Source organism: Pipistrellus hanaki (genome assembly GCF_964339955.1).
Source record: "Pipistrellus hanaki genome assembly, chromosome: 2".
In the NCBI taxonomy this organism is placed as follows: domain Eukaryota; kingdom Metazoa; phylum Chordata; class Mammalia; order Chiroptera; family Vespertilionidae; genus Pipistrellus; species Pipistrellus hanaki.
In genome coordinates, this window is record NC_140504.1 from 180,402,867 (window position 1) to 180,428,441 (window position 25,575).

General features: G+C 50.3%; 1 protein-coding gene across 3 annotated transcripts in view; it reads left to right on the forward strand.

Moving 5' to 3' along the window:
• PHC2 (polyhomeotic homolog 2) overlaps positions 1–25,575 on the forward strand; it is a 76,168-nt gene that overhangs the window by 16,067 nt on the left and 34,526 nt on the right. Inside the window, exons 2-7 of one of the 3 annotated variants that reach the window (XM_084873065.1) lie at positions 14,330–14,536; positions 15,679–15,837; positions 16,846–16,923; positions 17,341–17,505; positions 19,351–19,503; positions 20,669–20,981. In XM_084873065.1, the coding sequence (XP_084729191.1) occupies positions 14,384–14,536; positions 15,679–15,837; positions 16,846–16,923; positions 17,341–17,505; positions 19,351–19,503; positions 20,669–20,981 (1,021 nt within the window). In that variant the 5' untranslated portion in view covers positions 14,330–14,383. The remainder of the gene's footprint in view (positions 1–14,329; positions 14,537–15,678; positions 15,838–16,845; positions 16,924–17,340; positions 17,506–19,350; positions 19,504–20,668; positions 20,982–25,575) is intronic. The other 2 variants (XM_084873066.1, XM_084873067.1) reach the window with 2 other exon arrangements.

Here is a 25,575-nt window from a genome sequence, read left to right on the forward strand (position 1 = left end):
TTGAATCCAGGACCCTTTCAGTCCATAGGCTGACACTCTCTATACACTGAGCCAAACCGGCTAGGGCTGTACTAGTACAAGACTTTTTATGGACCTGTGTTTTCATTTCACTTGATGAAATTTCTGAGCTCTAGGATAGGTGTATGTTTAGCTTTATAAGGAAGTTGTGCTCTTCCTTAGAAGCTTTACTTTTTATTTTTTTAAATCCTCACTGAGGATATTTTTTCCATTGAATTTTAGAGTGCAAGAGAAAGGGAAAGACACAGAGAAATATCAATGTGAGAGAAATACATTGTTGCCTTCTGTACAAGCCTTTGACTGGAATCGAACCCGGGACCCTTCAGTCTGCAGGCCGATGCTCTATCCACTGAGCCAAATTGGCTAGGCCTCAGAAGCTTTTAAAAACACTGCTGTGCCCTTGCCAGTGTGGCTCAGGTGGTTGAGCATTGTCCCATGCACCAAAAGATTGCTGGTTGAATTCCCAGTCAGGGCACATGCCCAGGCTGCAGGCTCAATTCCAGTGGGAGGTTGGAGAAGTTGGGGGAGGAGGAGTGTGCAGAGGCAGCCAATCAATGTTTCTCTCTCATCAATGTTTCTATCTATCTCTTCTTCACCATTCCTCTCTCTCTAAAAATCAATAAAGATATGTATTAAGAAGAACAATGTTGCCCTAGTCTGTTTGGCTCAGTGCATAGAGCTTCGGCCTGCAGACCCAAGTGTCCCTGGTTCGACTCCAGTTATGGGCACGTGTATCTCAGTGGCAGGCTCCAACCCAGCCCGGGCCCTGGTCAGGGCAACTGTAGGAGGCAACCACTGATATGTTTCTTTCACATCGATATTTCTTTCTGTCTCTCCCTCTCTCTAAACATCAGTGGGAAAATATCCTCAGCTGAGGACTAACAAAAAAGAAAAATATCCTCGGGTCAGGATTAGAAAATAAAGAACGAGAGTGAAGGGGTGTGGGGGTGGGGTTTTAGAAAAACACTGCCTCTCTGATCGCCCCCAGAAATTTCTAATTAATTAATTGGTCTGGAGTGGGACTCAGGCATGAATATTTCTGATATGCTTGTCTGGTGGCTCTAATGTGCCCCAGAGGTAAGAGTCACCGCTCAAGGTTTAACGTTTTACTACAGATGAAAGATCTTCGGATACCAATAATAAATGCAAATGATTTATTTATTTTACTGTAAAAGTGGCTTTCTGTTGCTGTCCTGTTTTTACTGCTCTAAAGACTTGATCATTCTAAATCTAGAATGATCAGGACATCACAATTCAGACTTCAGAGCGAAAAGACTTGCTTTTTAACCCCAATTTTGCCACTTTGTAACTATATAATCTGAGTATACCACTCACCAGTTTCTCTTCTGTAAAATGGGGTTTATAATATGCATTCCAAGGTTATGAGGAAGGAGTGCCTAACTCCATGAATTTTCTGAATTTACCATAGGACCAGGGTGGGGATGGAGGCATGCAGCCCTCCAGGTGGGTAGAATTCCTTAGCTCCGCCTTTCTGAACAAAGCTGATTGACAGCTCCTTTCTTAGGCTGGCTAACGTGGTGAACATCAGAGGCTAAAGAGCTGTCACCTTCCTATAATGATTGGACTGTAATTATCTCTTGTCTTACAAATATGTAAAAACTACAAGTTAATAGGATGGGCGCCTATTCACTGTTCCTGTGTAGCCAAACTTTGCAAAACTGCTGGCTGGCGTCCATAATAAGAAACAGTGAGGAGCTATCCAGCAGCTGAGGCCACAGTTTTTCTTGCTTTCAATCTGGATTACTGAGCAAGGAGTCAACAACAACAAAACAAACTACTGACATCTGATTCCTCTGAAGCCTGGCCAGGCCCAAAGAGGAGACAGGCCTGGACCCCCTGTCTTCTGAGTCTCCCTCTTATGGTATCAGTCCAGACCTGAGTGATATCAGTCCAGATCCCTGTGCCCTGCAGAGAGTTGTATGTGTGGCTCCTGATCAAATGCTCAGTGCTTGTTGGGAAAACAACATCTCTTTAAGGGGTCTTCTCTCATTTTTCAACTATTTGAATGAGGATTTGCAGGAGGAATACGGTTGTAAACAATGGGTTTCCCCATGTGAGACAGGCCAGTGTGGGCATAGATGAGGCTCTTGAATTGGGCTAGAAGTGCCAGCTTCTTTCTGAACAGAATGGCTGTGGAGGCTTCTTCTCCATGTCCTCCACAGACAACTCCTAAGAATGCAGCAGGGTTTTTTGCCTTCCCGAGAAGGTAGGGTTTCAGAGTATCAGAGGTTGCTCTGGGCTCTGGTTATCAGTGCAGAGATCCAGGGTAAAGAATGGCTGCTGATGAGCCTCTTCTCAACTTTTCGACCTCCCTAACTTTCTGTCTGTGGAACTCCCGTGCTTTTGTTAGGGAGGCACAGGGCAGATGGCCTGCTATCCGAGGCACGTGCCTGGCTTCCATAGTCCCCCTCTTGGGTTGGTTTTATTCTGTAATGTGTCCCTTGAGAAGACAGACTAAGCAGTCTGGGTTACCCTGCAATTTCTCCAAACTATTTGCATGAAATACTGCAGGCAAAAAGCTCAGTCTCTGATTGGCTGTTGCTAGGTAACAACATAATCATCAGGAAATTAGACTGGCCTTCCCCCCCCCCCCCCCAACCCAGAGTATGTGTGTGATTGCAGCGTTGTGCGGGAAGAGAGAGGGAGTGGAACAAAGAGAGATAAATGGGATGGTCTCGAAGGCGGGGACGCCACAGCCACAAACCTGCATCCCACGGTAGGACAATCTGCTTTGGGTTGGGCTCTTTATGCAGTCAAGCCAATATTGGTACATTTTCCTTTTTTGTAAGGATGACAAAGCTAGCAGTTCCTGCAGACAGCAGGAACAGACGCTATGGAAGCAACTTTGACATTTGAAGTGATTTTTAGAAGCAGGAGGTAGGGCTTACTATATGAGAATTACCCCAAGTGAGGATAAATAAATGGGTCTGGAGAACATGTATAGGCAGAGGAATCCATTAGCGTGCCTGCAGAGTGCCTGAGAGGAACAGAACGTGAGGGTGTGCATGGGAATGAGGCGTGTGACAGAGGGAAAACTAGCATGCTTTGAAATGGGGAAGGGAGCCCCTAACCTGAAGGTTAGAATTGTGTCTGTGAAAACTCTGCCACTCTTTGGGCATGTGGTTTTATTATCCAGCCAGCCGATCCTCTGCCTGACTTTCTGCCTGGTTAGACTTGGCAGAGGGATGCAGAGTGAGAGAGAGGGGTGAAGTAGTTCATTTTCAAGATTGTATGTAGAGTCCTGACACATGTACAGCTACACCTGGACACTCCCACTGGATCATTCATATCCATGTGACCAGGAGCCCTTTCCTCTCCCTTCCTGTTGGACCAGATGGCTTTCCCACCTCTAACCTCCTGTACTTTGTCCTCTTTTTAAGTTCCCTAGTAATGACCTTGCCCTTACATTAGACCCTCAGTTACCATGCTGCATCTTCATTGGCTTGCTACAACCCCCGGCAAGCTAATTGCCTTTTGCCATCCATTGTCTGCCAGATTAACGACTCCTCCTGTGTCTGATCGCCTGTAGCCTCCTCTGAGGTTCCTCTGTGTCCTCTCTCTCTCCTGCCCCCCTCCTCCACTCAGCCTCTCTGAGCTCCACATCTGACTTTTTAGAAGTCATTTCATTCAAAAGATAAAATAGAAATACTGTCTTTTTCCTCCACTAATTAAAGAAGGTAGTCCTGGCATAATGCAAAGGGGCCATTTTGTAGCAGTGGCAAAAATGCATACCAGAACAAGGCATAATAATTCACATATGAGAGTGACTCCAAGTGAGGAGGAATAAATGACTGTGTCTTGGAGGTATCATGAGCAAGACAGAATGTGTGCCAGGAATCAAGACTCAGAAGGGAATCTCCTCCCAACCATACAGCCATCACAGGGACTTGCCCCGGAGAAAAAAAAAGTCATCACCAATTTATAACTGCGAGAGGGTGCATGCCAGGCTGAGGAACACACACACCCCCCCCCCCTCGGTGCACGAATCTGGTGCATCAGGCCTTTAGTCTTTAATAAGTTCCAAGGTGATACCACCCTTTGAAAACCTCTGCTCTTAAGAATAGAAAATGGGGGACAATGTATAATTGTCCACCTTCCACCTAGAATCCTCCCTCCCCATTTCCAAAGTCCTAATCAAACTCATCATAAAGACCCATTTCTTTTTTATCTTTTTTTAAAAATATATATATTTTATTGATTTTGTACAGAGAGGAAGGGAGAGAGATAGCGAGTTAGAAACATCAATGAGAGAGAGAGTCATTGATCAGCTGCCTCTTGCACACCCCCTACTGGAGATGTGCCCGCAACCAAGGTACATGCCCTTGACCGGAATCGAACCCGGGACCCTTCAGTCCCCAAGCCGACACTCTATCCACTGAGCCAAACAGGTTTCGGCAAGACCCATTTCTAATGATACTTTTAGCTGGTTCAACTGAAGGTTATCTCTTTACATCTTATTACATTTTCAGGGGCCAGTGAATTAGGGCCCAAAGGCTAAGTCTAGCCCATAAGCTGTTTATGCAAAGTCCTGGAACGGATGGCTTTTACATTTTTTAATGATTGGGAGGGGGAGGATCAGCTAAGAATATGCAACAGAGACCATATATGCTTTGCAAAGCCTGAATGACCTACTATTTAGCCCTTTACGGAAAACGTTTGCTGACTCCTATTATATTTATTTGTGTACTTTTCTTATTTCTCCTCTTCAACTGTTAACCCCTTAAGAACAGAGTTAGTATCAGAGTCATTTTTGTATTCCATTCAATGCCAAGCACATAATAATTGTTTAATAAATATGGAAAGGATGATGGATGCATGGATGGACAGATGGATGGATAGGTGAATGGGTGGGTGGTGAGTGGGTGGGTGGGTGTGTGGATGGTGAGCTATTTGTGAGGTTAACCAGTCTTATGAGAGTCCAAAACACGTTGCCACTTTGTAGCTACTCCATTTAGGAAATAAGAACAGTAGTTTCTCCATGAAGAGAATCAGGAAGTTCATACTAATGGCATCGGCCCTTTTTGTTAGTAACTAGAATGACGAAGACATTATGAGCTGTGCCACAGCTTGAACAATAAGATTAGCATTTAGAACGTTTAAATGTATTCGTTTAAAAACAAACAAAAGCTTAAAATCTCCGTTGGATTTCTGGCATCCAGTAAAATAGTTTCATGGAACACTCACAGCCAGTGTCAAAGAGATCCTGGAGGCCACTTGGCGGCTCAGCCTCTGCTCCGTCGGCTCCTCTGACATGAAACTCGCTTCACACAGCAGCCCACTCCACTTCTCAACAACTCCTCTTGTTAGTACGTGCTTCTTTTTCTTTTGTAGTTGAAATCTATCTCCTTACAATTCCCACTCCAAAGTTCCACTTCAGCCTATTCTAGCTATCAAAATTAACTAAGTGGTATAAATATGAGAAAATAAGTAGGGTAAACTTATACTTGCCTGGAAAGAGTGGAAGATTTAAGGGGGCCTGCCCCATTTAGATAGTTTGGCCTTGCAAAGAGTAACAGAATGGGTTAGAAACACAAGAAGTTAAAAGCCAACAGGTATGCCGAGAGAGGACAAGCAAATGTAGGGTATGAAATGGGATGGAACATAGCATTCCAGACACAATGGGAAGCAAACGGCTGGTGGTCACAGCAGATCAGAGGCCAGCCACAGACGTGCAGCGTGTTTCTGCCCCGGAGGAATGTTAATCGCAATTAGAGGCCATTATTTGGGGCAAATGAGGGAAAGTGGGCCCCAGAGCTGGGCCAGGGGGCTCTGGAATTGCTTTGTGATCCCAAAGCTCTGAAACAGCCGCCTTGACAGGTTGCTGGGGCAGAAGCAGAGCAGGAGAAGCCTCTTAGGAATGGCGGAGTCCTCTAACGGTGGGCGGGGCCAAAGCAGTAGGGCCCAAGGAGATGGGAGGAGGGGGTGGGGAGAGGAAACCGAAATCTCACGCTGTGCGCCTGTTCACCATGTGATGTAGTCCTAATATTAATCCAAAGGCAGTGCCTTGAGAACTGATGACTCAATCATTGCATGACAACAGCTCCAGGGAGAATGTTTGCAGGTCACTTACTTTCTGATTTCTGAAGCACTTTTACTGCACAGGGCTTGGAGGTAAACGAGGAGTTTAATCTGGTAATAGGAGTCACTGACTAGCTTCTAGTCTCTTGCTTTCCCTCTCCCTTCCCAACATACGTAAATACAAGAGTGCACATATCTAAACACCCCCCACCTCACCCCCTGCTACACACACTCTATGGCTAAGTCTTTGCTGGTTATCACTTCTCCCAGTTATACCTGTAGGTGGTTTGTTTGGTTTTTCTTTTCTTAGGAAGAATTTCTGAGATTTGAGAATGGAGCTTTTTAAACTCTGGTGAAAAGCTTATTGTAATCAAGCTTGCTCAATAATCATAAAGGACTAAAAGCCCAAATTTTTTAGTCTTCCCTTCTCCACACTCAAGGCACTCCCATATTACAACTGGGACATGAGTTCTAGATTCAGACTCTTCTGGCTTATGGCACTTGATAGCTTATGATCTTGGACAGGTTACCACTCAAAACCAGATTCATCATCAGTAATTGTTGCTCTAAAACAATGCTAGGAGGATTAATCAGGCGAAGGGAGGGGTAATTATTAAATAACTATTCTGTGCTGCACACAGCGCTAAGTGTTTTTGCATCCTCTTATTTACTTTTTCCAATAACTCGTAAAAATCTATAGCATTAACACTGTTTACAGATGAGGAAACCGAGGCCCTCAGAGGTTAGGTAACCTGCCTAGGATCTCTGGGGCAGAGGCAGGAATCCAAACAGCTTTCTCTGAATACAAAGCTTCTCCTCTTCCTTTTAAATATGCCACCTCCCTAAGACTGTCCAGCCCATGGCGAGCTTTCAGAAAAGGCAGGTGTCCTCATCCTTTCTCTCCGAACGACTCGCAGGCAGTTGCTTTCAACTTGTTTTCCTTTTCAATTCAATAGTTACAAATTCTTTTATAAACCCTGCTGGCAGCACCAACCATGTACGTACATCTGTGAAAATAGTAGGGGCTAGTGTCCTAAGTTTATAAAGACCTCCTATTACTCAACATCAGAAAACAACAACAATCCAAGTAAAATGTGGTCAGAGGAATAGACACTTCTCCAAAAAGGACATGCAGCTGGCCAATAGACACGTGAAAAGGTGCCAGAGCCACTCATTGTCAGAGAAATGCAACTTAAAATCACAATGAGATATCAAAATGGCTATAGTCAATAAATCCACAAGTAACATGTTGGCAAGGGTGTGGAGGAAAAGAACTCTCAAGCACTGTTGGTGGGAATGCAGATTGGTGCAGCCACCATGGAAAACAGTATGGAGGTTCCTCAAAATGTAAAAATAAAACTGCTTTGCCCGGCCGGTGTGGCTCAGTGGTTGAGCATCGACCTATGAAGCAGGAGGTCACGATTCGATTTCCAATCAGGACACATGCTTGGGTTGCAAGCTTGGTGAGGTATGCATGAAGCAGTCTATCAATGATTCTCATTGTTGATGTTTCTCTCTCTCTCCCTTTCTCTCTGAAATCAGAATATATATATATATTTTTTTCAGTATATATACTAATAAAAGGGTAATATGCTGAGTAGTGTTCTCAGTGCTCTACAGACATCTCATTTAATCCACAGATCCACCGCATGAGGGAAATTTTACCTCATTCCCAAAAGAATGTAACTTGCCCAAGGATACTAGGATGGTGGTTAGAAATTGAACCCAGGTCTTCCTAACACAAGAGCCTGTGCTGCAGACACACCGTCTGCCATGTGGCTGATGTATAAAAACGGGTCTGCCACCGACGGATCCTGTAAACTACAGCCCACAGGCCAAAAACAGCCCACCACGTATTTTTGTAACTCATATTTTATTGAAACACAGCCACACTCCACTTACAACTTGTCTACGGCTGTGTTTGCCTAGCAGAGTTGAGTAGGCATGGCAGAGACCATATGCTGGCAAAACCTAAAATATTTACTCTCTGGCCCCTTTTGAGAAAGATGCAGCCTGAATAGTTGCCGTGTCTCAGAGCAGGGAGCTGAGTCTCACTCCCTAACACTCCACATTTGAATCACATGGCTTTAACTGGATGTTCCTTCCCAAAGTGCCCAAATTTAAGGTGACCAGACATCCTGCTTTTGGCGGGACAACCCTGATTTTTAACAATTTGTCCCGCGTCCCGTGGCATTTTTAAAAAGTACCAATTTGGGGGGGGGGGGGGGATCGGGACTTTTTTAAGACACCGTGGGACAAATTGTTAAAAATCGGGACTGTCCCAACAAAAGCGGGGCAGTCTGGTCATATTACCCAAATCCCCCTTTTTCTTCTCCATATTCTTCAAACAACCAGCAACCAGCTTATAGAAACACTTGATATAATCTGTCTCCTATAAATTATGAAGCAAACAAGGAGGTTTCAGAAAAAGTATATCCATGTATGTAAACATACGGGGGTCCATTTCACAATGAAACCAGACTATCTTGCTGGCTAAGACTGCATGGTCAGTTTTTACTTCTCGTCTTTTATTTCTATCTTTGTTGGCCCTCGTTTACTTACTTTGGCTTCTAGGGACACTGAAGGGGCAACAAGCAGAGGATTGGGGGTAGGGAGAACTTTTTGAGGGAGCTTGACCTGAATCCATTTGGATTGTTTCCAGTATATCCGTAGCCTCAGACAGCTGCTCAATTGGATTGGTGCAAATCAGGATATTTGTGTTTGTGCGGCAAATGGTGGCCTGCCCTCTGGCCCCAAAGTCTAGAGTGCCTGCACACTGCTATTACTGACTCATACCTCGGACAGAGAAGCGACTCAAAGGAGAGGCCAAGCCATAGCAAAGGAACCCCACCACCCCGCCTTTTCAGAGTCTCCATACACAGCCACCGCAGGAATGACAACACCAGCAGCCTCTGTGGGCGGACTAGACCTCTCATTTCCTGCCGGTCTCTGTTTGCATGCGGAAAACCCGGCCCATCTCACTCCAGGGCTTTAAGCCCGAGTTGGAGAGCTGTTCTCAGTGTCTTTCCCCTCCACTTCCCTGGAACCTCTGTCACAGCTGTAATCCTCAGCAAATGGATTCCCCTGACCTGGGACAGAGGCCCAGTGTTCCCGAGACTTGGCGGCTCCTGGGAGGGCAGGACCATCAGCGTTTTTCCAGCTGCTGGTTTCAGGCCCGGTGGGCCGCAGAGACCTGTAATAAGATCACTAGCCAAGCCGGTTACAGTCAGCACATCGCTCAGAGTGGTCCCCTGTGACTGGAAGGGGGAGTTGACTAACAAGATTCACAGCCTTCAGAGCTCGGCCTCACACAAAACCACACAGTGAGTTGGAATCCGAAGAAAAGCAGACTTCCAGTTCTGGATGTGAGCCATTCATCAGATCTGTCTGCGGTTCATAGTGGGAGTCCACAGGGATGGGTGGCCTTGGAGAAGAAATCAGGAACCAGATAGAAGGAGGAAAAGGGAGGAATAAGAGTGGGAATTAAAAGGAAATTGAAAAGGGGAGTGTAAAATGCTTAAAGCCAGATACTGAGTTTAAGAGTTCAGATCTTCTAATGTGGGGCCACAGGGTTGGGCTGTCGTGAGAGGCCACAGATACCTCAGTAGCCCTCACTGAGGCTTCTGAACCTCCGCCATTCCACGCAGACCAGAGCTTTGAGGCAGGGGAAGGTGGGAGTAAGAAGGCCCTGCAAGCTTGGCTTCAAAGAGGAGAACTGTGGTGGAAAAGGCTTGAAAGCTACTGTATAGGTCCATGCCACCTAATTTTTGTTTTTTTCTACCCAAGTTCCCTTCCCCTGGGAAACCAACGAGAAAGTGACATGTAGCAGCTTCAGATCCCTCCTCAGGGCAAACCTCAACCCTCTGGTTGACAAAGTGGCCACCACAAGTCCAGGCAGTGTTCGGAGGTGCCTCCATGGTCATGCTACTGGAGGAGACTCCAAGAAGCCCTACGTCCTGGATTGAGTCACTTTCCCAAAACCAGACATCAGTTTTTGCATCGGAAAGACAAGGGAGATAGTGCTGACTTTTGATTTCTTGAACTGACTGGTGGATTCACATGCCTATTATCTTTTATGTATACATTATATATAAAAGGTTATGTTGTCAGTATAAAATATTTAATAGACATTACTTAATAATTAGAGGATTGCATTCAGTAATCTTGGTTCCTTTCACCTCTAAAAATCTAGATATGGACTTGGCCCAATGTCATTACAGTAATGGCTCAAGGCAAGAATGTGGGTAAACTTTCAGAGGGCATAGTTTGGGAAGAGTTCTGGCTTTGGAGTCAGACCTGGTTTTCAATCCTAGTTCTGGGATGACTGACCTTGGATAAGTTACTTTGATGCTTCACTGACAAAATTGAGATAATACCTATCCTGTAAGGGAGGTCATGAGTACCCTATACAATAAAAGCATAACATGCAAATCAACCAAACAGCAGAACAACCAGTCGGGGGGGGGGGGGGGGGCGGGCAGGGAGAGGGGGCATGGGGCTGTTTGGTAAGCAAGCAGCTCCAGGCCAGCCAAGGCGTGTGCCAGTGAGCAGAATGAGGGAATGGCAATGGGGAGGTGGCAGCTGAGGGGAGAAGTGGGGGAGAGGGCCGGCACCATCCCCTGATGGGCCCATCTGATCACCTCCCGCAGAGGGAGGCCAGACTGCAGCTTAGGACATCCCCTGAGGACTTCTCGGCTGTGAGAGGGTGCAGGCTGGGTTGAGGGGACCCCCCCTCCTCCAGTGCATGAATTTCCATGCACCAGGCCTCTAGTATATATGTATAAAGCATTTACTGTAGTGCTTGCCGGATAGTAGGTGCTCGGAAAATGATCAGTATTATTAGTATAGGCTCCACTGATGGAAGGTACTAAAATTAAATCACCTTGAAATTACGATTCGTGTCTCCTATGTTTTTCTATTCCCAGTACTTAACAAGAATGCCCTGCATATGGTAGGTGCTCGATAGTTGCTCGGATTGTTGAGAAGTGGTTGACAAGGAATGGAAGGTGGGACAGGGCAGCGATGTGCTGTGAAAGCAGAGAAAGGGTGGATTCAAGCAGTAGAAATGTCACATATCCTTTCAAGTGTATTCTTATCCTCTGGGGCCTAGAGTCTGTCCTTCCCTCCTGTGTGCTTTGCATGAGTGACTGGAAGAGAGGGCAAAAGCCTCAGCCAGAACAGAGAGAGCAAGGAGGTGGGGCTCAGGGAGGATGGAGGAAGCCTATGATAGAGTGTGCATACTTATGAATGAAGGAGACAGGATGTGCTTGCTGGGGGGAGGAGGGAGACTAAGGTTAGGGTCGGGGTGACCACACTGAGAGAGATCTCAAGCACTTGGAGCAAAGGAGGGGAATGCAGAGTGAGTCACATGCACAGTGAGGTCAATCAAGGGAGAGTGGGACAAGGAGAGGCTGTGGGGAGATCTGAAAGGTCAGAAAGAGGGGGAGAGAGCTCATTAGAGTAAACCAGAACAAGCAGTCAGGGTCAAGTGAATGAGAGTGAGAGGGCAAGGGGAGAATGAGAGGGAGAGCATGCACGTGTTCAAGAGAGTCCACACACCACCGAGGTGAGCGTGAGCACACAGAGGATGGGGCCAGTGCCAGGAAGCCAGCAGTAAGAGAGCAATGGTCACAGGGCGGGTGGGTGTGAGCACAGACAGGAGAGAGCATGGGGATGAGAAGGCAGCCACAAGAATGGGAAAGGCAGGGGTGGGGGCAACAATTAATGAGATGAAAAAGACAGGTGTGGTGCAGAAGCCAAGCATGAGAGGATGAAGGGAGAAGGGGAGGCATGCTTGGCAGCAGAAGGAAGGAGACAGGTGGACCAGACAGAAAGTTCAGGAAACACACTGTGCCTGTCCCCATGTTGCTCAGGCCAGGCTCTCCCGCGTGGGATCATTGCTGTCCTTCTTGTGCAGCTTTTATTTAGAATGCCGGGCTCTCTTCACAATTACGTGCTGTTTCATTCCTCAGTGAGGATCTGTCCTTGCTACAACACAGAAGAAAACAGCGGAGGCTGGTCGTCCAGGATGTAGATCGCCGTATCCGTCACCTGCCGTGACTGCTGCCGTTCCCCATGTTATGTTAATGTTTACAAGTACTTCAGTTGGGATGCCTTAGGGTGGGATGAAAGCAAGAACTGAACCCCAATTCTGGTCAGCATTTTGGGACACGGAGGCCAAGCATTTAACTAAGAGGAGACCCTGGGGATTCCATGTTTGAACATAACTCTCATTTACTTACTCATTGCTTGGTGATACTTAAAATTTCAGTTGCACCTCATTTCTGCAACTAGTCTCTCCATTCTGCCAGATCAGGAGTTGTGCCTCCTTCCACTTGCTCTCCAGCCTGCCCTTCCTTCCCAGAGCATGACATCAGGGGGATTTAGCGTGTTTCATTGATTCCTGCATCATCATTATCCTTAAGTATCCGTAACAATTGAGTGGTCATAATGAGGCCCAGAACTGAGTGCATTTCCAGACAAAGGGGATTCCAGGGCAGAGGCCTTGCCCTGTGGCAGGAAAATCAGATGTGCAAGCATTAGGGAAACCACGGCTGAAGGACCCAGGTCGTGAACCCTCTTTACAGCAGTTATATTGTTTTGGAAGCCAAAGCCCTCTGAACTTCAACTTGCTGGCTGCCAACTGGGAGTGGCCCAGATTTCCTTACCCCCAACGTTTCTGTCTTTTGATCTCCATCCACGCATTTTAGCCCAAGTTGAAATCTGCCCAGCCTGAAGAAGGCAGCCTCGAGGAATGTTGACAACCCAATTGAGATGAGAACATTGGAGTGATGACAACAGAACATAAATGACATTGTAGTTCTTTGCACTAATCATTGCTCTCATTAGTGTGAAAAAATCATATTATTTTCTCTATTTATTGAAATAATATAACCGGCAAGCAGAGAATTTAATGTGTATGATGGGATGACAAATGATTTTTGTTTGTTTTTTACTCCTCTCCCAAGGATATATTTTTATTGATTTTAGAAAGAGAGAGGAAGGGAGAGGGAAAGAGAGAGATAAATCGATTGAGAGAAACTGTTGCCTTCCATACGAACCCTGATCAGGGATTGAACCCATAATTTGGATATGTGCCCTGGTGGGGAATTAAACCCCTGCCCCATAACCCATGGAACAATGCTCCAACTAACTGAACCACACTGGTCAGGGCAATAAATGTAGTTTTTTATGTAGGAAGGAATAGGTGGGAGGGGAAGCTTATATATAGAAATGAGGATTTTAGAAACAGCATGAAAGAAGAAAAAGAAAGGGACTTGAACTCAAATCTGAGTATGCCTTTCTCACCCCCCTTCCTTCCTCCCCAGCCCCTCTCCAATGCCAGTCATTGCCTCGAGGGGAGGTGTGACTTTCAGTTCTGAATCCAGATCAGAGGTGGCCTCCTTAATGACTGGGGTAGACGTTCCCAAGGGGCACTGCTGTTTCTACACTGGAAGAGGACTGACCTGTTAGCACTGAGACAGTTTCAATAACCACACAACAGCCAGCACTTAGGGAGCGCTCACTATACACCTGGCGCTCTGCTACGCACTTTGTATCATTGTTCTACTTTATCCTCCCAGCAATCCATACACTCTTACATCTGATAGTTAAGAGACAGAAGGTTAGAAAAGTGACTGCCAAGCTTTCTCAGCTAATAAGTGGCAGAGCCAGGACATAAACCCAAGTCTTTCTGACTCTCAACCCTGCAATTTTAACCAAATTGCTCAACCTAATGCCCTACTCAGCTTTAGATAGGAGAGCACTCAGCAAGTACTTCATAAAGAAAACAGAGACTCCAAACACACTCAAAGCTCTTCCGGCTTTCAAAACAAAACAAGCTCTTCAGTTTGTTTTATTGTCTCCTTATTAGCCTCTTTCTTTCATTCAGTTCTCTCTAGATTTTTATCCCCATTTCTTTCAATGACCGGCTGTATAAATGTGGAGAAATAATTAGTTCTCGGATATTTATTCAGTATCTCCATCCCCTACAGATAAAGAGATGGATGGAGTGAGAGATGATCCCAGTAAGACCATTCCAGGAAATCTGCCTCCTCTGCTGGTTTTACTTCCTTGAGCAGAATGAACAGGTCATGGGCTTTAGATCAGGCAGACCTGATTTCAACTCTCACCCAGTGAACCTGCCTGGCCCTGTCCTTCAGATGACAGGACCTCCGGGGAGTAGTCCCCACAGGCTGATGGGAAATTCATGCATATGTGTGCCTGCTCTAGTAAGTGTCTTAACATTTCACTTCTGCCTTTTTCCTCCCAGCATCCGCCTACTCTTCTGCCGTCTGAACCCCCTGGCTGTGCCATCCCGCGGGCCATGGAGAATGAGCTGCCGGTCCCCCATACATCTAGCAGTGCCAGTGTCACCAGCAGCGCCAGCGGGGTCAGTAGCAGCAGCGGGGGAAGTGGCCGCCCCGCTGGGCCCCAGATTTCCGTGTACAGTGGCATCCCTGACCGGCAGACCGTACAGGTGAGATTCCAGCTGATCGTGGATTGAATTCCTTGGTCATCTCCAGGCCCGGCAGGAGGGCTGTCAGCATGGTCTAGTGTAGGGGTGTCGAACTCAATCAGAGAAGGGGCCAAAATCTAAAATCCAGCCTAAATCGCGGGCCGAATGGTTTACTGAACAGTCATAAACTGACAATGTCATAAACTGACAGCGGAGTGCAGTGATGACAGCGCGGTGCGGGCCACATTGCAAGGCCTGGCGGGCTGGATTTGGCCCGCGGGCCTTGTGTTTGACACATGTGGTCTAGTGGAACGGCCATGGTGTTGAGTCTGTGCAGTTAGAGGAGCCTTTTATCATTTCCTCCTTTCCCTGAGACTGCGGCTCAGCCAGTCCCATCAGGAAAGAGAGAATGTAAGGCCAGGGAGTGGGAGATGGTGGCTCAGAAGAGGGGTGATGGAGGGAGGGAGGGAAAGGAGAGAGAGGAATGCATCACCCTGTGGTACTCGCAAGCCCTGTGGTCTGCAAGCCCCAGGGGATTTCTTCAAAGGGACTGGTAGGACTTTCCAGGCGGCTAGGACAAACCCTGGGAAGAAGGCAAGTCTGCCCTGAGGCCCCACCCCACCCCCAGCAGGGAGGACACAGCCCTTGAGTAAGTTTTAATTGGCTGGTGTGTTGCTTACGTGGCCATAGTCCTCCCCTTGTGAGTTGTCTTTCTTCCCACGCCGTCCCTTCTCTCTGCCTGGTTGAGCTTTGGTTCCCTCTGCCATCCTCCCTGTGTCCCAATCACCCTAACCTGAGGCTGACGAAGGGAAGGGAAGGGGAGTGTTATTGGCATGGGACACAGTGTCTCTGGAGGCTTAAAGGATTTCTGTCTCCCACAGCCTCCCTACCCCCCTGAGAGTGATGCCTTAAAGTCAAGGGGAGGGGGCAGCCAACACAGGGCAGACCATCCTGGGGGGCAGTGCACTGAAGAGATGCGAGGTAGACGAGGCAGAGATGCCTCCCTGAGAGGTGATTGGTTGTGGTGCTCGCAGACCTGGTGGCCTTCCCTGAGCAGTTGGGGAAGAGAGGGGGTTGGCAGGTGTTATTGCAGAAGGGCGGGTCTGCGGTGGGTGAGTGGCCCAGCTGTTGGACGCTGTCTGCACCTCCCCCATCCCTCGCAGGTGATCCAGCAGGCCCTGCACCGGCAGCCCAGCACTGCGGCTCAGTACCTGCAGCAGATGTACGCCGCCCAGCAGCAGCACCTCATGCTGCAGACTGCGGCCCTGCAGCAGCAGCACCTCAGCAGCGCACAGCTCCAGAGCCTGGCGGCCGTGCAGCAGGTGAGAACGGAGGGTGCCGCTGATGCCCCAGGGTCACGGGCTGCAGGAGTAAGAGACAAAGTGGGCGCTGCACCCGTGCCCTGTGCATGCTCTCCCTGGACCCTCACAGAGCCCCTCAAGTAGGTGTGATGGTCAGTGGCCTCTGACAGATGAGGAAAAAGGCTCTGGGAGGCTGAACACCTGGCCCAAGGTCACACAGCTCCTGAGTGAAGCGGCTAGAACCCTCAGCCCGCCCAGCCCAGCCCCGGCCTTCCTTACCAAGTCACTGCACCACAGAGACAGGACTGAGGGTCAGAGAGGTCCACAAGCAAAGGCATTGTCCATTCAGCTTGCCATCAGTGGCTGAGAAGAACGCATCATTCATTCATTCATTCATTCAAGAAAATATTTTATGGACCTATTGTATGCCAGAGTTTATGTCAGGCACTGAGGATACTGTGGATTCTGTCTTCTTAGAGTTCATAGTGGGAAGACAGCCGGTAAACAGAAACCCAAATAGACAAGGAAACAAAATGTGAACATCTCAGTTGTGGTAAGCTGTGACTGAATAACAAGGAAGACCTTAGATTGGGTGGCCAGGGAGGGCCTCGCTGCTGGAGTGGCATTGACGCTGCCCTTGAAGGTTGACAAGAAGCTGGCCAAGGGGAGAGGGTGGGCTGGACATCCCAGACAGTGTGTACAACGCTCCGCATGGGGGCCGAGGTATGATGGAGTGGGGAGGATGGAGGACTGCGAGCTGGAAACCTTGCTAATAGCCGTAGCTGACAACATGAGTGCTTACATGCAAATGCTTTGCCTTGCTCAATCCTTTTAACAACCGACCAAGGTAGACACTGTTATTGTGCCCACCTTATGAGGAAGGAAACTGAGGCACTCGCTTAAGGTCACACGGATGAGGCAGAATGGAGGTTTGACTCCTTCCCACCTGTTGTACTTCCTTGGAAGGTGAGAGCCTGGGCGGGACTAAGGGAGATCTGGGACTCTGGTGATAAGAATTGTCCTTTCCAGGCGAGCCTGGTGGCCAACAGGCAAGGGAGCACCCCCGGCAGCAGTGTGTCTGCGCAGGCCCCGGCCCAGTCATCCTCGGTGAGTAGATGGGGGCCCCCAATCCAGGACCAGCTCCGTCCTCCTTGCCCAAGACCCAGTGGTGGGGAATCCTCAGCCATGTGGAATCATGGCTGGAATCGATTACTCTTGTCGGAAATTATACGTGCCTCTCCCTGACCCTTACTGTAACAACTCCCTGTCATCGCCCAGTGCCGAGGTCCTCTGTTCATAGCTCAGTTCTCTCGCCATTGGACCCTCCTCCCTCCCCCGCAGCTCTGCACAAAGGCCAGAGACAGGGCAGCGCTGGGGGAAGACCCAGGGCCAAGGACCAGAGATGGTTCTAAAGAAGGCCGAATCCACCCAGGGACAGGGGAGGGGGGGTGGGAGAAATGGGTGCAGTTGGCACAGAGGTAACCAACAGGACCTCATGTTTCCTACTGGTGTCTCTCCCATCAGATCAATCTGGCAGCCTCCCCAGCGGCAGCCCAGCTCATCAACCGGGCCCAGAGTGTGAACTCGGCGGCCGCCTCGGGCATCGCCCAGCAGGCTGTGCTCCTGGGCAACACATCCTCTCCCGCCCTGACTGCGAGCCAAGCGCAGATGTATCTGAGGGCACAGATGGTGAGTACCCAGCCTGGGCCGCGGCTCAGGTGGGCCGGGGGGAACAGGCAGAGTCTGAGGGATGAGGGATGAGGGAAGGGTAGGGATAAGTCCAGGTTGGGAGGAAGCCTGGGAGACAGTGGGCAGAGATAAGGGTGGAATAAAGAAGGGAGGGGAGCTGGAGAGCTGAGGGAGCTTTCGTATGGGCTCACTGACAGGGACGCGGGGGTTCCAGGCTGACATAGTTACCCATGATGCCTCCTTTCCTTCCCCTCTGAGAGGGAAACAGAACTGTGCTCCTCCTTTCAGAAACCACTCCCTAACATTCATTAGGGTAGGCATTGCAGGAGCCCTTGCCTCAATGGTCTGTACACTCAGGCACATCAGATAAGCAAGCATAGAAACATCCATACACTCTGCAGACATGGGGACATCGGTCTTAGCTCACTGTGAAGTCCCTGCTGGTGATCAAGGGTCAAAGGTGCATTCCAGCTCAGATAGTGAAGGTGGCAGCCAGCGTCAGGACATGCTGCTGCCTCCACTGCCCTCCCAGCTGGGCCCCATGTTAATCACGGTCACCCTATCAATTGTTAATCAGGTGGGCATGTTTGGGTCGAATGTACTCAGGGTGGCACCGGCCTGGGACATGCATACCTAAGATCTCTCCTCTACACCTGGCCCTGAGGGCTGCGGGGTCCCTTAGGAACTTAAGAGGTTCCTAAGATTTAGAGGAATTTCCTGGGAAAATAGCAGCGTGCCCCCTATGAGGCAGAAGTATCTAACGGTTCTGCCTCCATCCAACCTAAATATGTCTCCTTTGAGCTCCTTGACACACAGTCCTATCCTCCCTCACTCCTGTGGCCAGAGTTTGACACTTGGAGCCTTTCTGGTCTTGCTCCTGCACTTCCGTTCCTGCCTCAGTTCATAGCTTGGGGTGCAGCTCCATTCCCAGGGGCTAGCCTCTTGGACACACCGCACAGACTCGGCTTCCACTCCTCTGGGGAGACAGCCACACGGTGGCATTGCCCACGCGGCCTTTGTCTTCCATTATTCATTCCCTCGCCCGACTTAGCTGCCCCAACTGAGTCCTGAAGCTTGTCTGCCGCCCTCCCCAGAGCAGAACATACATGCACGGAGGGTGCCTCCTACAGTTCTCAAGACACCAGCATGTCCACACTGACCCCAAGCTAGACTCACCGCGGTGGAAGTGTCATGCAGAGAACATCATGTAGCCTGCGTTGTGCCCCGTGGAAGGAGATGCGGACACAAGTACAGCTCTAGATGCTCTGCTTCCTCTACCACTGTTGTCTACACGAGCGAGCGCGCGCACACACACACACACACACACACACACACACATGCACACACACATACACACATACATATGCACACACATACACACACACACACACACACCTAAACTTGACTAAAAATTGAGCAAATCATCCCTTCTGGAGCTGAGTCCTATTCTGTCCCAACCTAGAGTCAGGAGTGGGTGAGACCTGGCCAGTGACCCTAGGCGGGGTCCCTGCTCCCCGGACGCTGAGGAGAGAGTGACTAGGAAGCCCAGTGAATGTCGGTGGCCCCTAGGATGAGCTCCTCACAGAGGCTGCTGCATAAGCCTGATGTGGGTACAGCCCAGGGTGCCACTCCCCCTCCCCCTCTCACTGCCCAGCCTAGATGTATCTGAGGGCACAGATGTATCTGGGGTCAGGATGCCACGAGCTTCGAGATTTTCAGAGAATCCCCTTGGACTCCTTCCCTTTCTTGCCAATTTCCCCGTATCTGCTCCCCGGCTAAGCTGTCTGTCCCGTGGCTGAGCCCACGTTGGGCAGGTAAAAGGCGCCTCGTTTCCTGTGATTCCAGGCCCAGCCAGGTAACCTGGTGCAGGTAGCTAGGAGCCTAGGCGGCACTGTTCCTTTGTCCCCTCAGCTCATCTTCACGCCCACGGCCGCCGTCGCTACTGTGCAGCCCGAGCTCGGCACTGGCTCCCCCGCCCGGCCCCCCACCCCCGCCCAGGTGAGGACCCCATGCTTGTGGGAGGGCAGGGGGGTGGGTACTCCATCGATGGGTACTGACACTGGGTATGGGCCCACGCCCTGGGGGAGCTTTGAATCTCTGGGAAGGCTGGAATCTCCTAGGAAAGCAGGTGGGAGACTGGACGGCCCAATGTGCTCAGCCCTGCTCCTTCCTCCCCCACTGAGAAGGCCTCAGCCACCCCTGACCCTGTTCCTGCAACACAGGCCAGGCGTCAGAGCAGTGCGCTGAGGCCAGCGTGGTTGCCAGTAATGGCCCGGTGGTCTTTGCTACCTTTGTACCTTACACTCGCCCTCCCCAATGTAACTTCTGCTGCTTTGGTTGCTTTCAAGTGGAAAATCCCACTCTGGTTGCATAGACTAGCACCGCTAGGAATCAGGGGAAATGGCATGGAAGGGGGAGGGAAGATGAGTCCCGGATCCCTTCGCTCTGCTGGGAGCACACAGGTACCGCTGTGGCTGTAAAGATCCTATGGGCGGCCGGGCAGAGGAGCACCTCCCACTCCCATCACCCCATCCCCAGCTACAGAGCGGGCGGGGGGGGGGGGCCACTTGGTACCAAGATCATCAGATTTGTCAGATGAGAGTCTGGCAGGGCCTCTGTATGTCCAGCAGAGGGCACCAGCGACCAGGTTGAATAAGCAGGCCAACCGGTGTACAGCTTATCCTGGGGACCAGACAATCCTCTACCTGGTTAGGATTATCAAGCAGAATAGGCCTTGCTGGTTTATTAGCTTTCCGGTTTGCCCTGGCCTTTTCTGCCGTGGCAAGCCCACGTCCTGCGGTACCTGGGAGTTCTTTCTAAGTGGTCTGCCCCCAATCCTGCTAGTTTGGAGGCGGCGGGAGCTTACAGAAGGGAGAGCGCCTGTCCTGCCTGCCCGGGCCTGCCCCAGCCTGAGCCCTCCCTTCTCAGAATTCCATTTCTTCTGCTGGTGGATCCAACAATAGCGCTCTATCTCGTCCCCTTTAGGACCTCTACCTGCTCCTGGTTTCTCTTCCAGCCTAACTCATTCTCTTTGTCTCTGATTTCATACACGATCCCATTCAGCTATTCCTGGATCCGTCCCTAACTCCTTCCCTGTCTTAGTTGTGTGTTGGCACTGTTCCCACCCACGTTCTCTGGACTCCTGTAGACCCCTCTTTTCCAGGTACAGAACCTGACCCTCCGAACACAGCAGACACCAGCTGCAGCAGCTTCGGGCCCTCCCCCCACTCAGCCTGTCCTGCCCAGCTTGGCCCTGAAACCCACGCCAGGCGGTAGTCAGCCTCTGCCTACCCCATCACAGGGCAGAAGCACTGCTCAGGGTTCCCCTGCAGGTACCAAGTCTGGCCTCACTGACAGTGTGATGGAGCCCCTCAAGAAAGGAGATGGCAGCAGCAGCACGCCAGGGAGCTTGGAGGGCCGGGCTGGGCTCAGCCGGCTGGTGCCCGCTGTGGCTGCCCATCCCCTCATTGCACCAGGTAAGTGCTCCGGGAAGAAGGATCCTCTCCCAGAAAACTGTGGGCCAGGGAAAACTTCCAGACTTTCCTTTTCCCCAATGACATGCTAAGATCCCAGCCATGTGTCTCTCCCCTCTTCCAATCTTGAGATGTTCCAAGCTCCTCGATCCGTTTCATGCTTCTCATCCAGCCTTAAAAGGAAGCCACGTCCGTTGGACTAAATGAGTCCTTCACACTGGGCACAGCAGTGAATCTCAGAGCGTGCAGTCATAGCTGTTGACCCTGAGTGGGTGGAGGTTGGCAGCGAGACTATTTGGAAATTCTCTGAGAGTCAGCAAAGAGGATGGGGCCGGCCAGAGGCATGCAGGAACACATGGGAGAGGAGGAAGTGGGAAGTTCGTTTTCTCATCATTCCACAGACATTTGTTGACCCATATTTGCCAGTTGTGTTGCCAGTTCTGGATAGGTGGAGATAAATAAGACTGGGGCCTGCCCTTGAGAGCACAGTCTGGAAGGACAGACAGGTACAGTGAGATGAGTGCTGTCACGTGTGAGCGCCAAGCACTGTCGGGACCCAGTGCACTGTCTGTTCTTGGGGGAAAGAGGCAAGAAAGCTCCCAATGAGGTCACGCGAGAATAAATGTAGCAGATTTTTAAAAAATAATCCAGCAAGTCACTTGTGAGGCGAGTTCTCTGAAGGAGGTGAATCAGTCTTCCCTGGGGCCAGACTCCTTTCCCTGCCGGCTGGAATTCTCCCAGCACCGCCTCTTGTCCGCCATCCCGATGGGAAGAACCTGCCAACAGCCCTAGAGGCCTGACTTTCCCTCCCAGAGAGCAACACCAAGCTGTTCTAACAGAGAAATAGATGTGGTGGTGGGCCATGTGGCTGTGCATTAAAGAGACACTCAGTCTGGTCGCATCCCTGGACCATCACTTGCCCTTGGGCCTCATCCAATCTATTTTTTTTTTCTTCTTGAGAACCTACTCTGTGCTTGTTACAATGAACCAAGATGGTCAAAATATGACTCCTTGCCTAAAGGAGTGTACAGTCGAAAGGACAGAGCCAGGTATATGGTATAAGCAAATCCATTCATGCCCTAAATTCCGTTAAGGGAATAAGCAGGGGGTCAGTGGGCACAGAGCACAGCGGGTACTCAGCACCAGGCAGGATGGCCGGATGAAATGGCACGTGAGTCTTGAAGCATGAGCAGTTGACCCAGCAGACAAAGTAGCCGAAGGTATTCGAGACAGGAAAGCATTATGACAGGGAGCTGAAAAGAATCTGATTTAAAGTCCTTTATTCGCCTTTTTGAGATTTCAAGGACAAAGGGTTGGTCTCTGCCTTCCGGGGTCACTACAGACCCTTTGGAGGCCTCCCTGCCCTGTGGCTCCGCGCATCCCTTTCTGTCTGGCATTGCTCCAGGCTCTTCCTTCAGGGGGAAAGGAACGGAGGCTCAGAGGTACAGACTGGTTCTTACAGCGACTTGCTAGCAGCTTGGACTAGAGCAGCGACCCCAAGTTAGCATCTCTTCTCCCTATTTGCTCAGTGCACAAGCCCTAGAGCAGAACTGGGAGCCAAGTCCGGCCGAGTCAGATCCTGGATCTCAGTCATCCAGCCGTGTTTGCCTCTCCGTTCTGACAGTGGTTTGGGGCTTTCTAGGCCTTTCTTGTTTCTGACTTGAAGCTCAAAGAGCCGCGGTTCTGAGACTGTTCTAGGGTTTACAGAGTCTAAAGGAGGGCTCTCTTCTCTCAAGCCCGGTCAGGTGAGTGCAGGTGAGCCGCAGGCTGAGGGCCAGAGCCCAGGTGTGACAATATGTGGCTCTCTGCAGTGCAGGCCCAGTGCTTCCACAGAACTCTCTGTGGAGCAGCTGGGAGCCTCGGACCACAAAGACCTTTCCCCCGAGACACAAACCAGTAGGCTTCGCATTGTTTCTGCCTCCCACTGTCCCCTCCTATTCTTCCTTTCTCCTCCCAGCCCTTCCCCTCTGTAGACCCTGGGGTTCCACTCCCCCACCCCACCTCCCAAAGGGATGACAGTGGCGGTTCAGTGGTGGTTCAGGATCCTCTCAGGCCCCTGGGACAAACAAACAAACAAAAGGACTAAACTAGCCCTGTGATCTGATGCCCGGTGGGGGCGGGGTGGGGCGGAGGGGCAGCCGGAGCCGCACCTGCCCCGGGCTCCGCAGTCCCCCAGGCGGAGGTAACTGCTGGCCTCCTGCCCAGACAGCCCACTGCGAGTGGAACGATCAGAGCATGCGTGCATGCCAATGGGGGGGGGGGGAGCACAGAGCGGTTTTTTGTTTGTTATTGGAGCATTTTTGAGCTGGCTGGCTGGCTGGCTGCCCCCAGGGAAAAGAACCAGTGGAGACTTGCGGCGGGCGGCGGAGGGGCCGCGCAGGGAGCAGAGCAGAGCAGAGCGGAATGGGACCTCCCGGGGCTGTTTCCTCCCGGAGCAGGCAGAGGCGCTGGTCCCAGCTGGGACTGCTCCCACTGACAGCTGTTTGGGGGCAAAGCCCCTCCCCCATGGCAGGCTCCCCGCTGTTCCTGCTCCTGTCACCTTGGCAACCGGCTTCTTTGGGCTCAGCAAATAGAAAAGGTCCCTTAAGCCTTTGGAAAGGAGTGGGGGAGGGGAGCGAGGGGCTGAGAGCAGAGCCTGAGAGGTTGGGCTTCTCAGTGCTGACCAGGCCTGAGAGGGGGCAGGCGGCAGGGGCCCGGCCTGGTCTCCAGGGAGGCCCAGTCCTAGGGAGCTGGGCCCAGCGCCCCATGGGAGGCTGGGCTCCTGGAGTCCTCGTTCCAGTGGAGACACTCGAGGCCCTGGGCGCAGTCTGGCCCTAAGGCGCGGAGAGAGGGAGTCGCTGCGACAAAAGGGAACGGTGGTCGGTTCATTGAAAACCCTGCGCCCTTTTCACAGGATCGCGCTGCAGATGCCCGTTTTTGTTCTGCCTCCCCGTCCCTCCTCAGGTCTCAGGAGGAGAGAACGCTCTGTGGGGAAGGACTGCACATGGCGGCTTTGTGTACCACAGAGAGGGTTTTGTGTCGGCAGGGATGTCTGTCTGTGGCAGGCTGGACAGTGGAGTGCTTGCTGATTCCAGGAATCTGGCGTTCCATATCTCCCTCCCAAGCAGCTGCCAAACTGGGGGTAGACACACCTTTACTTAGAGAATCCAGTAAAAAACGAAACGTGCAGGTGGGCCTGTTAGCTGGCTTAGAATCAAAATTCCTAACCATTTTGATGTTAGAATCATGCAAGTAGCCATGAAGGTCATTTCAACTATCCGCTGTAGGACCAAGTTTGGGTTACTAAGAATCTCCTTATATTGGGGGCCATCCACAGGGTATCAGTGGAATTTTATATTTTGTTCAAAAGCATCCCTCAGCATAGATGTGTGTGTGTGTGTGTGTGTGTGTGAGAGAGAGAGAGAGAGAGAGAGAGAGAGAGAGAGAGAGAGAGAGAGAGAGCACTGTGGTGCACAGACGACCCTGGAACTGTTGAACATCCTTCTTTCCTGGCTTTCCTCACCCAGGCTCCTGTTGTGTATATTATTACTTCCATGGATGCTACCAGCTAAGAATAGTAATTCCGGTTCATGAACAATAGTGAACAATTCAATTCCAGACGCTGTACTAAATACCTTATCTATATATCTCAGTTAATCCTAACAAGGATTGCTTCATCTCACAAATTAAGAAGATGTGGCTTAGAAAGAATAACTACCTGTCATCCCCAAATAGTGTTTTTTTTTTCTTCCTCTTTAATTGTTCAGTTCAGCCCAGCAAGTTTTCGTTTAGCATCTATTATGTGCCAAGCATAATGCTAGCCATATGGGAGTCACAGAGCCGAACAGGTTTGAATTCCAATAGGGCTGGTGGAAATGTGAGTTGCACCTTGACAAATGAGCAGGTTTCAGGAACTGAACAGAAGGAGGATTATCTCCGTTGGCACCGGGCAGTGCCTACACCCGGAGAGGCCATGTGTGCCCCGGACCATCTGTTCATGGAGCTGGGACCTGCTCCTCCTCCCCTTTGCCTGCCCGCTGCCATGAGCTCCTTTTCCCCTGACTCCCTTGTGTTTTATTCCAACACTTAGCCCCCAGAGGAGCTTGTCTGTGCCTATGTTTCAAAAATCTACCAACTGTCCGCAGATGACTTCCCAGTGTGCATCCATCCCTGCCCCCATCCGCGCTCCCAGAGGCTGCCAGCCAGAGATAGGATATTCCCACTGGATACCTCCCCGCCTGATTTCACATGTTTAACACTTGAAGAATTCGTAAACAAACAACCAGAAGTCTTCCTCTACGGAGGGATCCCCTCTCCCAGTCCTGACCACTGCCGGGAGGTTTTCCCCTACGCCAGGCTCACCATCTCAGGCTTATTTTGACTTAATGTTTCTTCACCAGAGGGGAGGGTGTTATAAATGGCAAAAGCACAGGCTTTGGACTGAGACCTGGTTTCGGACCCAAGCTTCATCACTAACTTTATGACCATCATCAAGTTGCTTAATGTCTGTAAACATCACTTCGTTTACAAAACAAAGATGATTGGATTTACCACCGGCTGTAAAGATGGATGAGTGGCCTGCAAAGTGACCACCAAAGAGTAAGCTCACGGAGGCTTA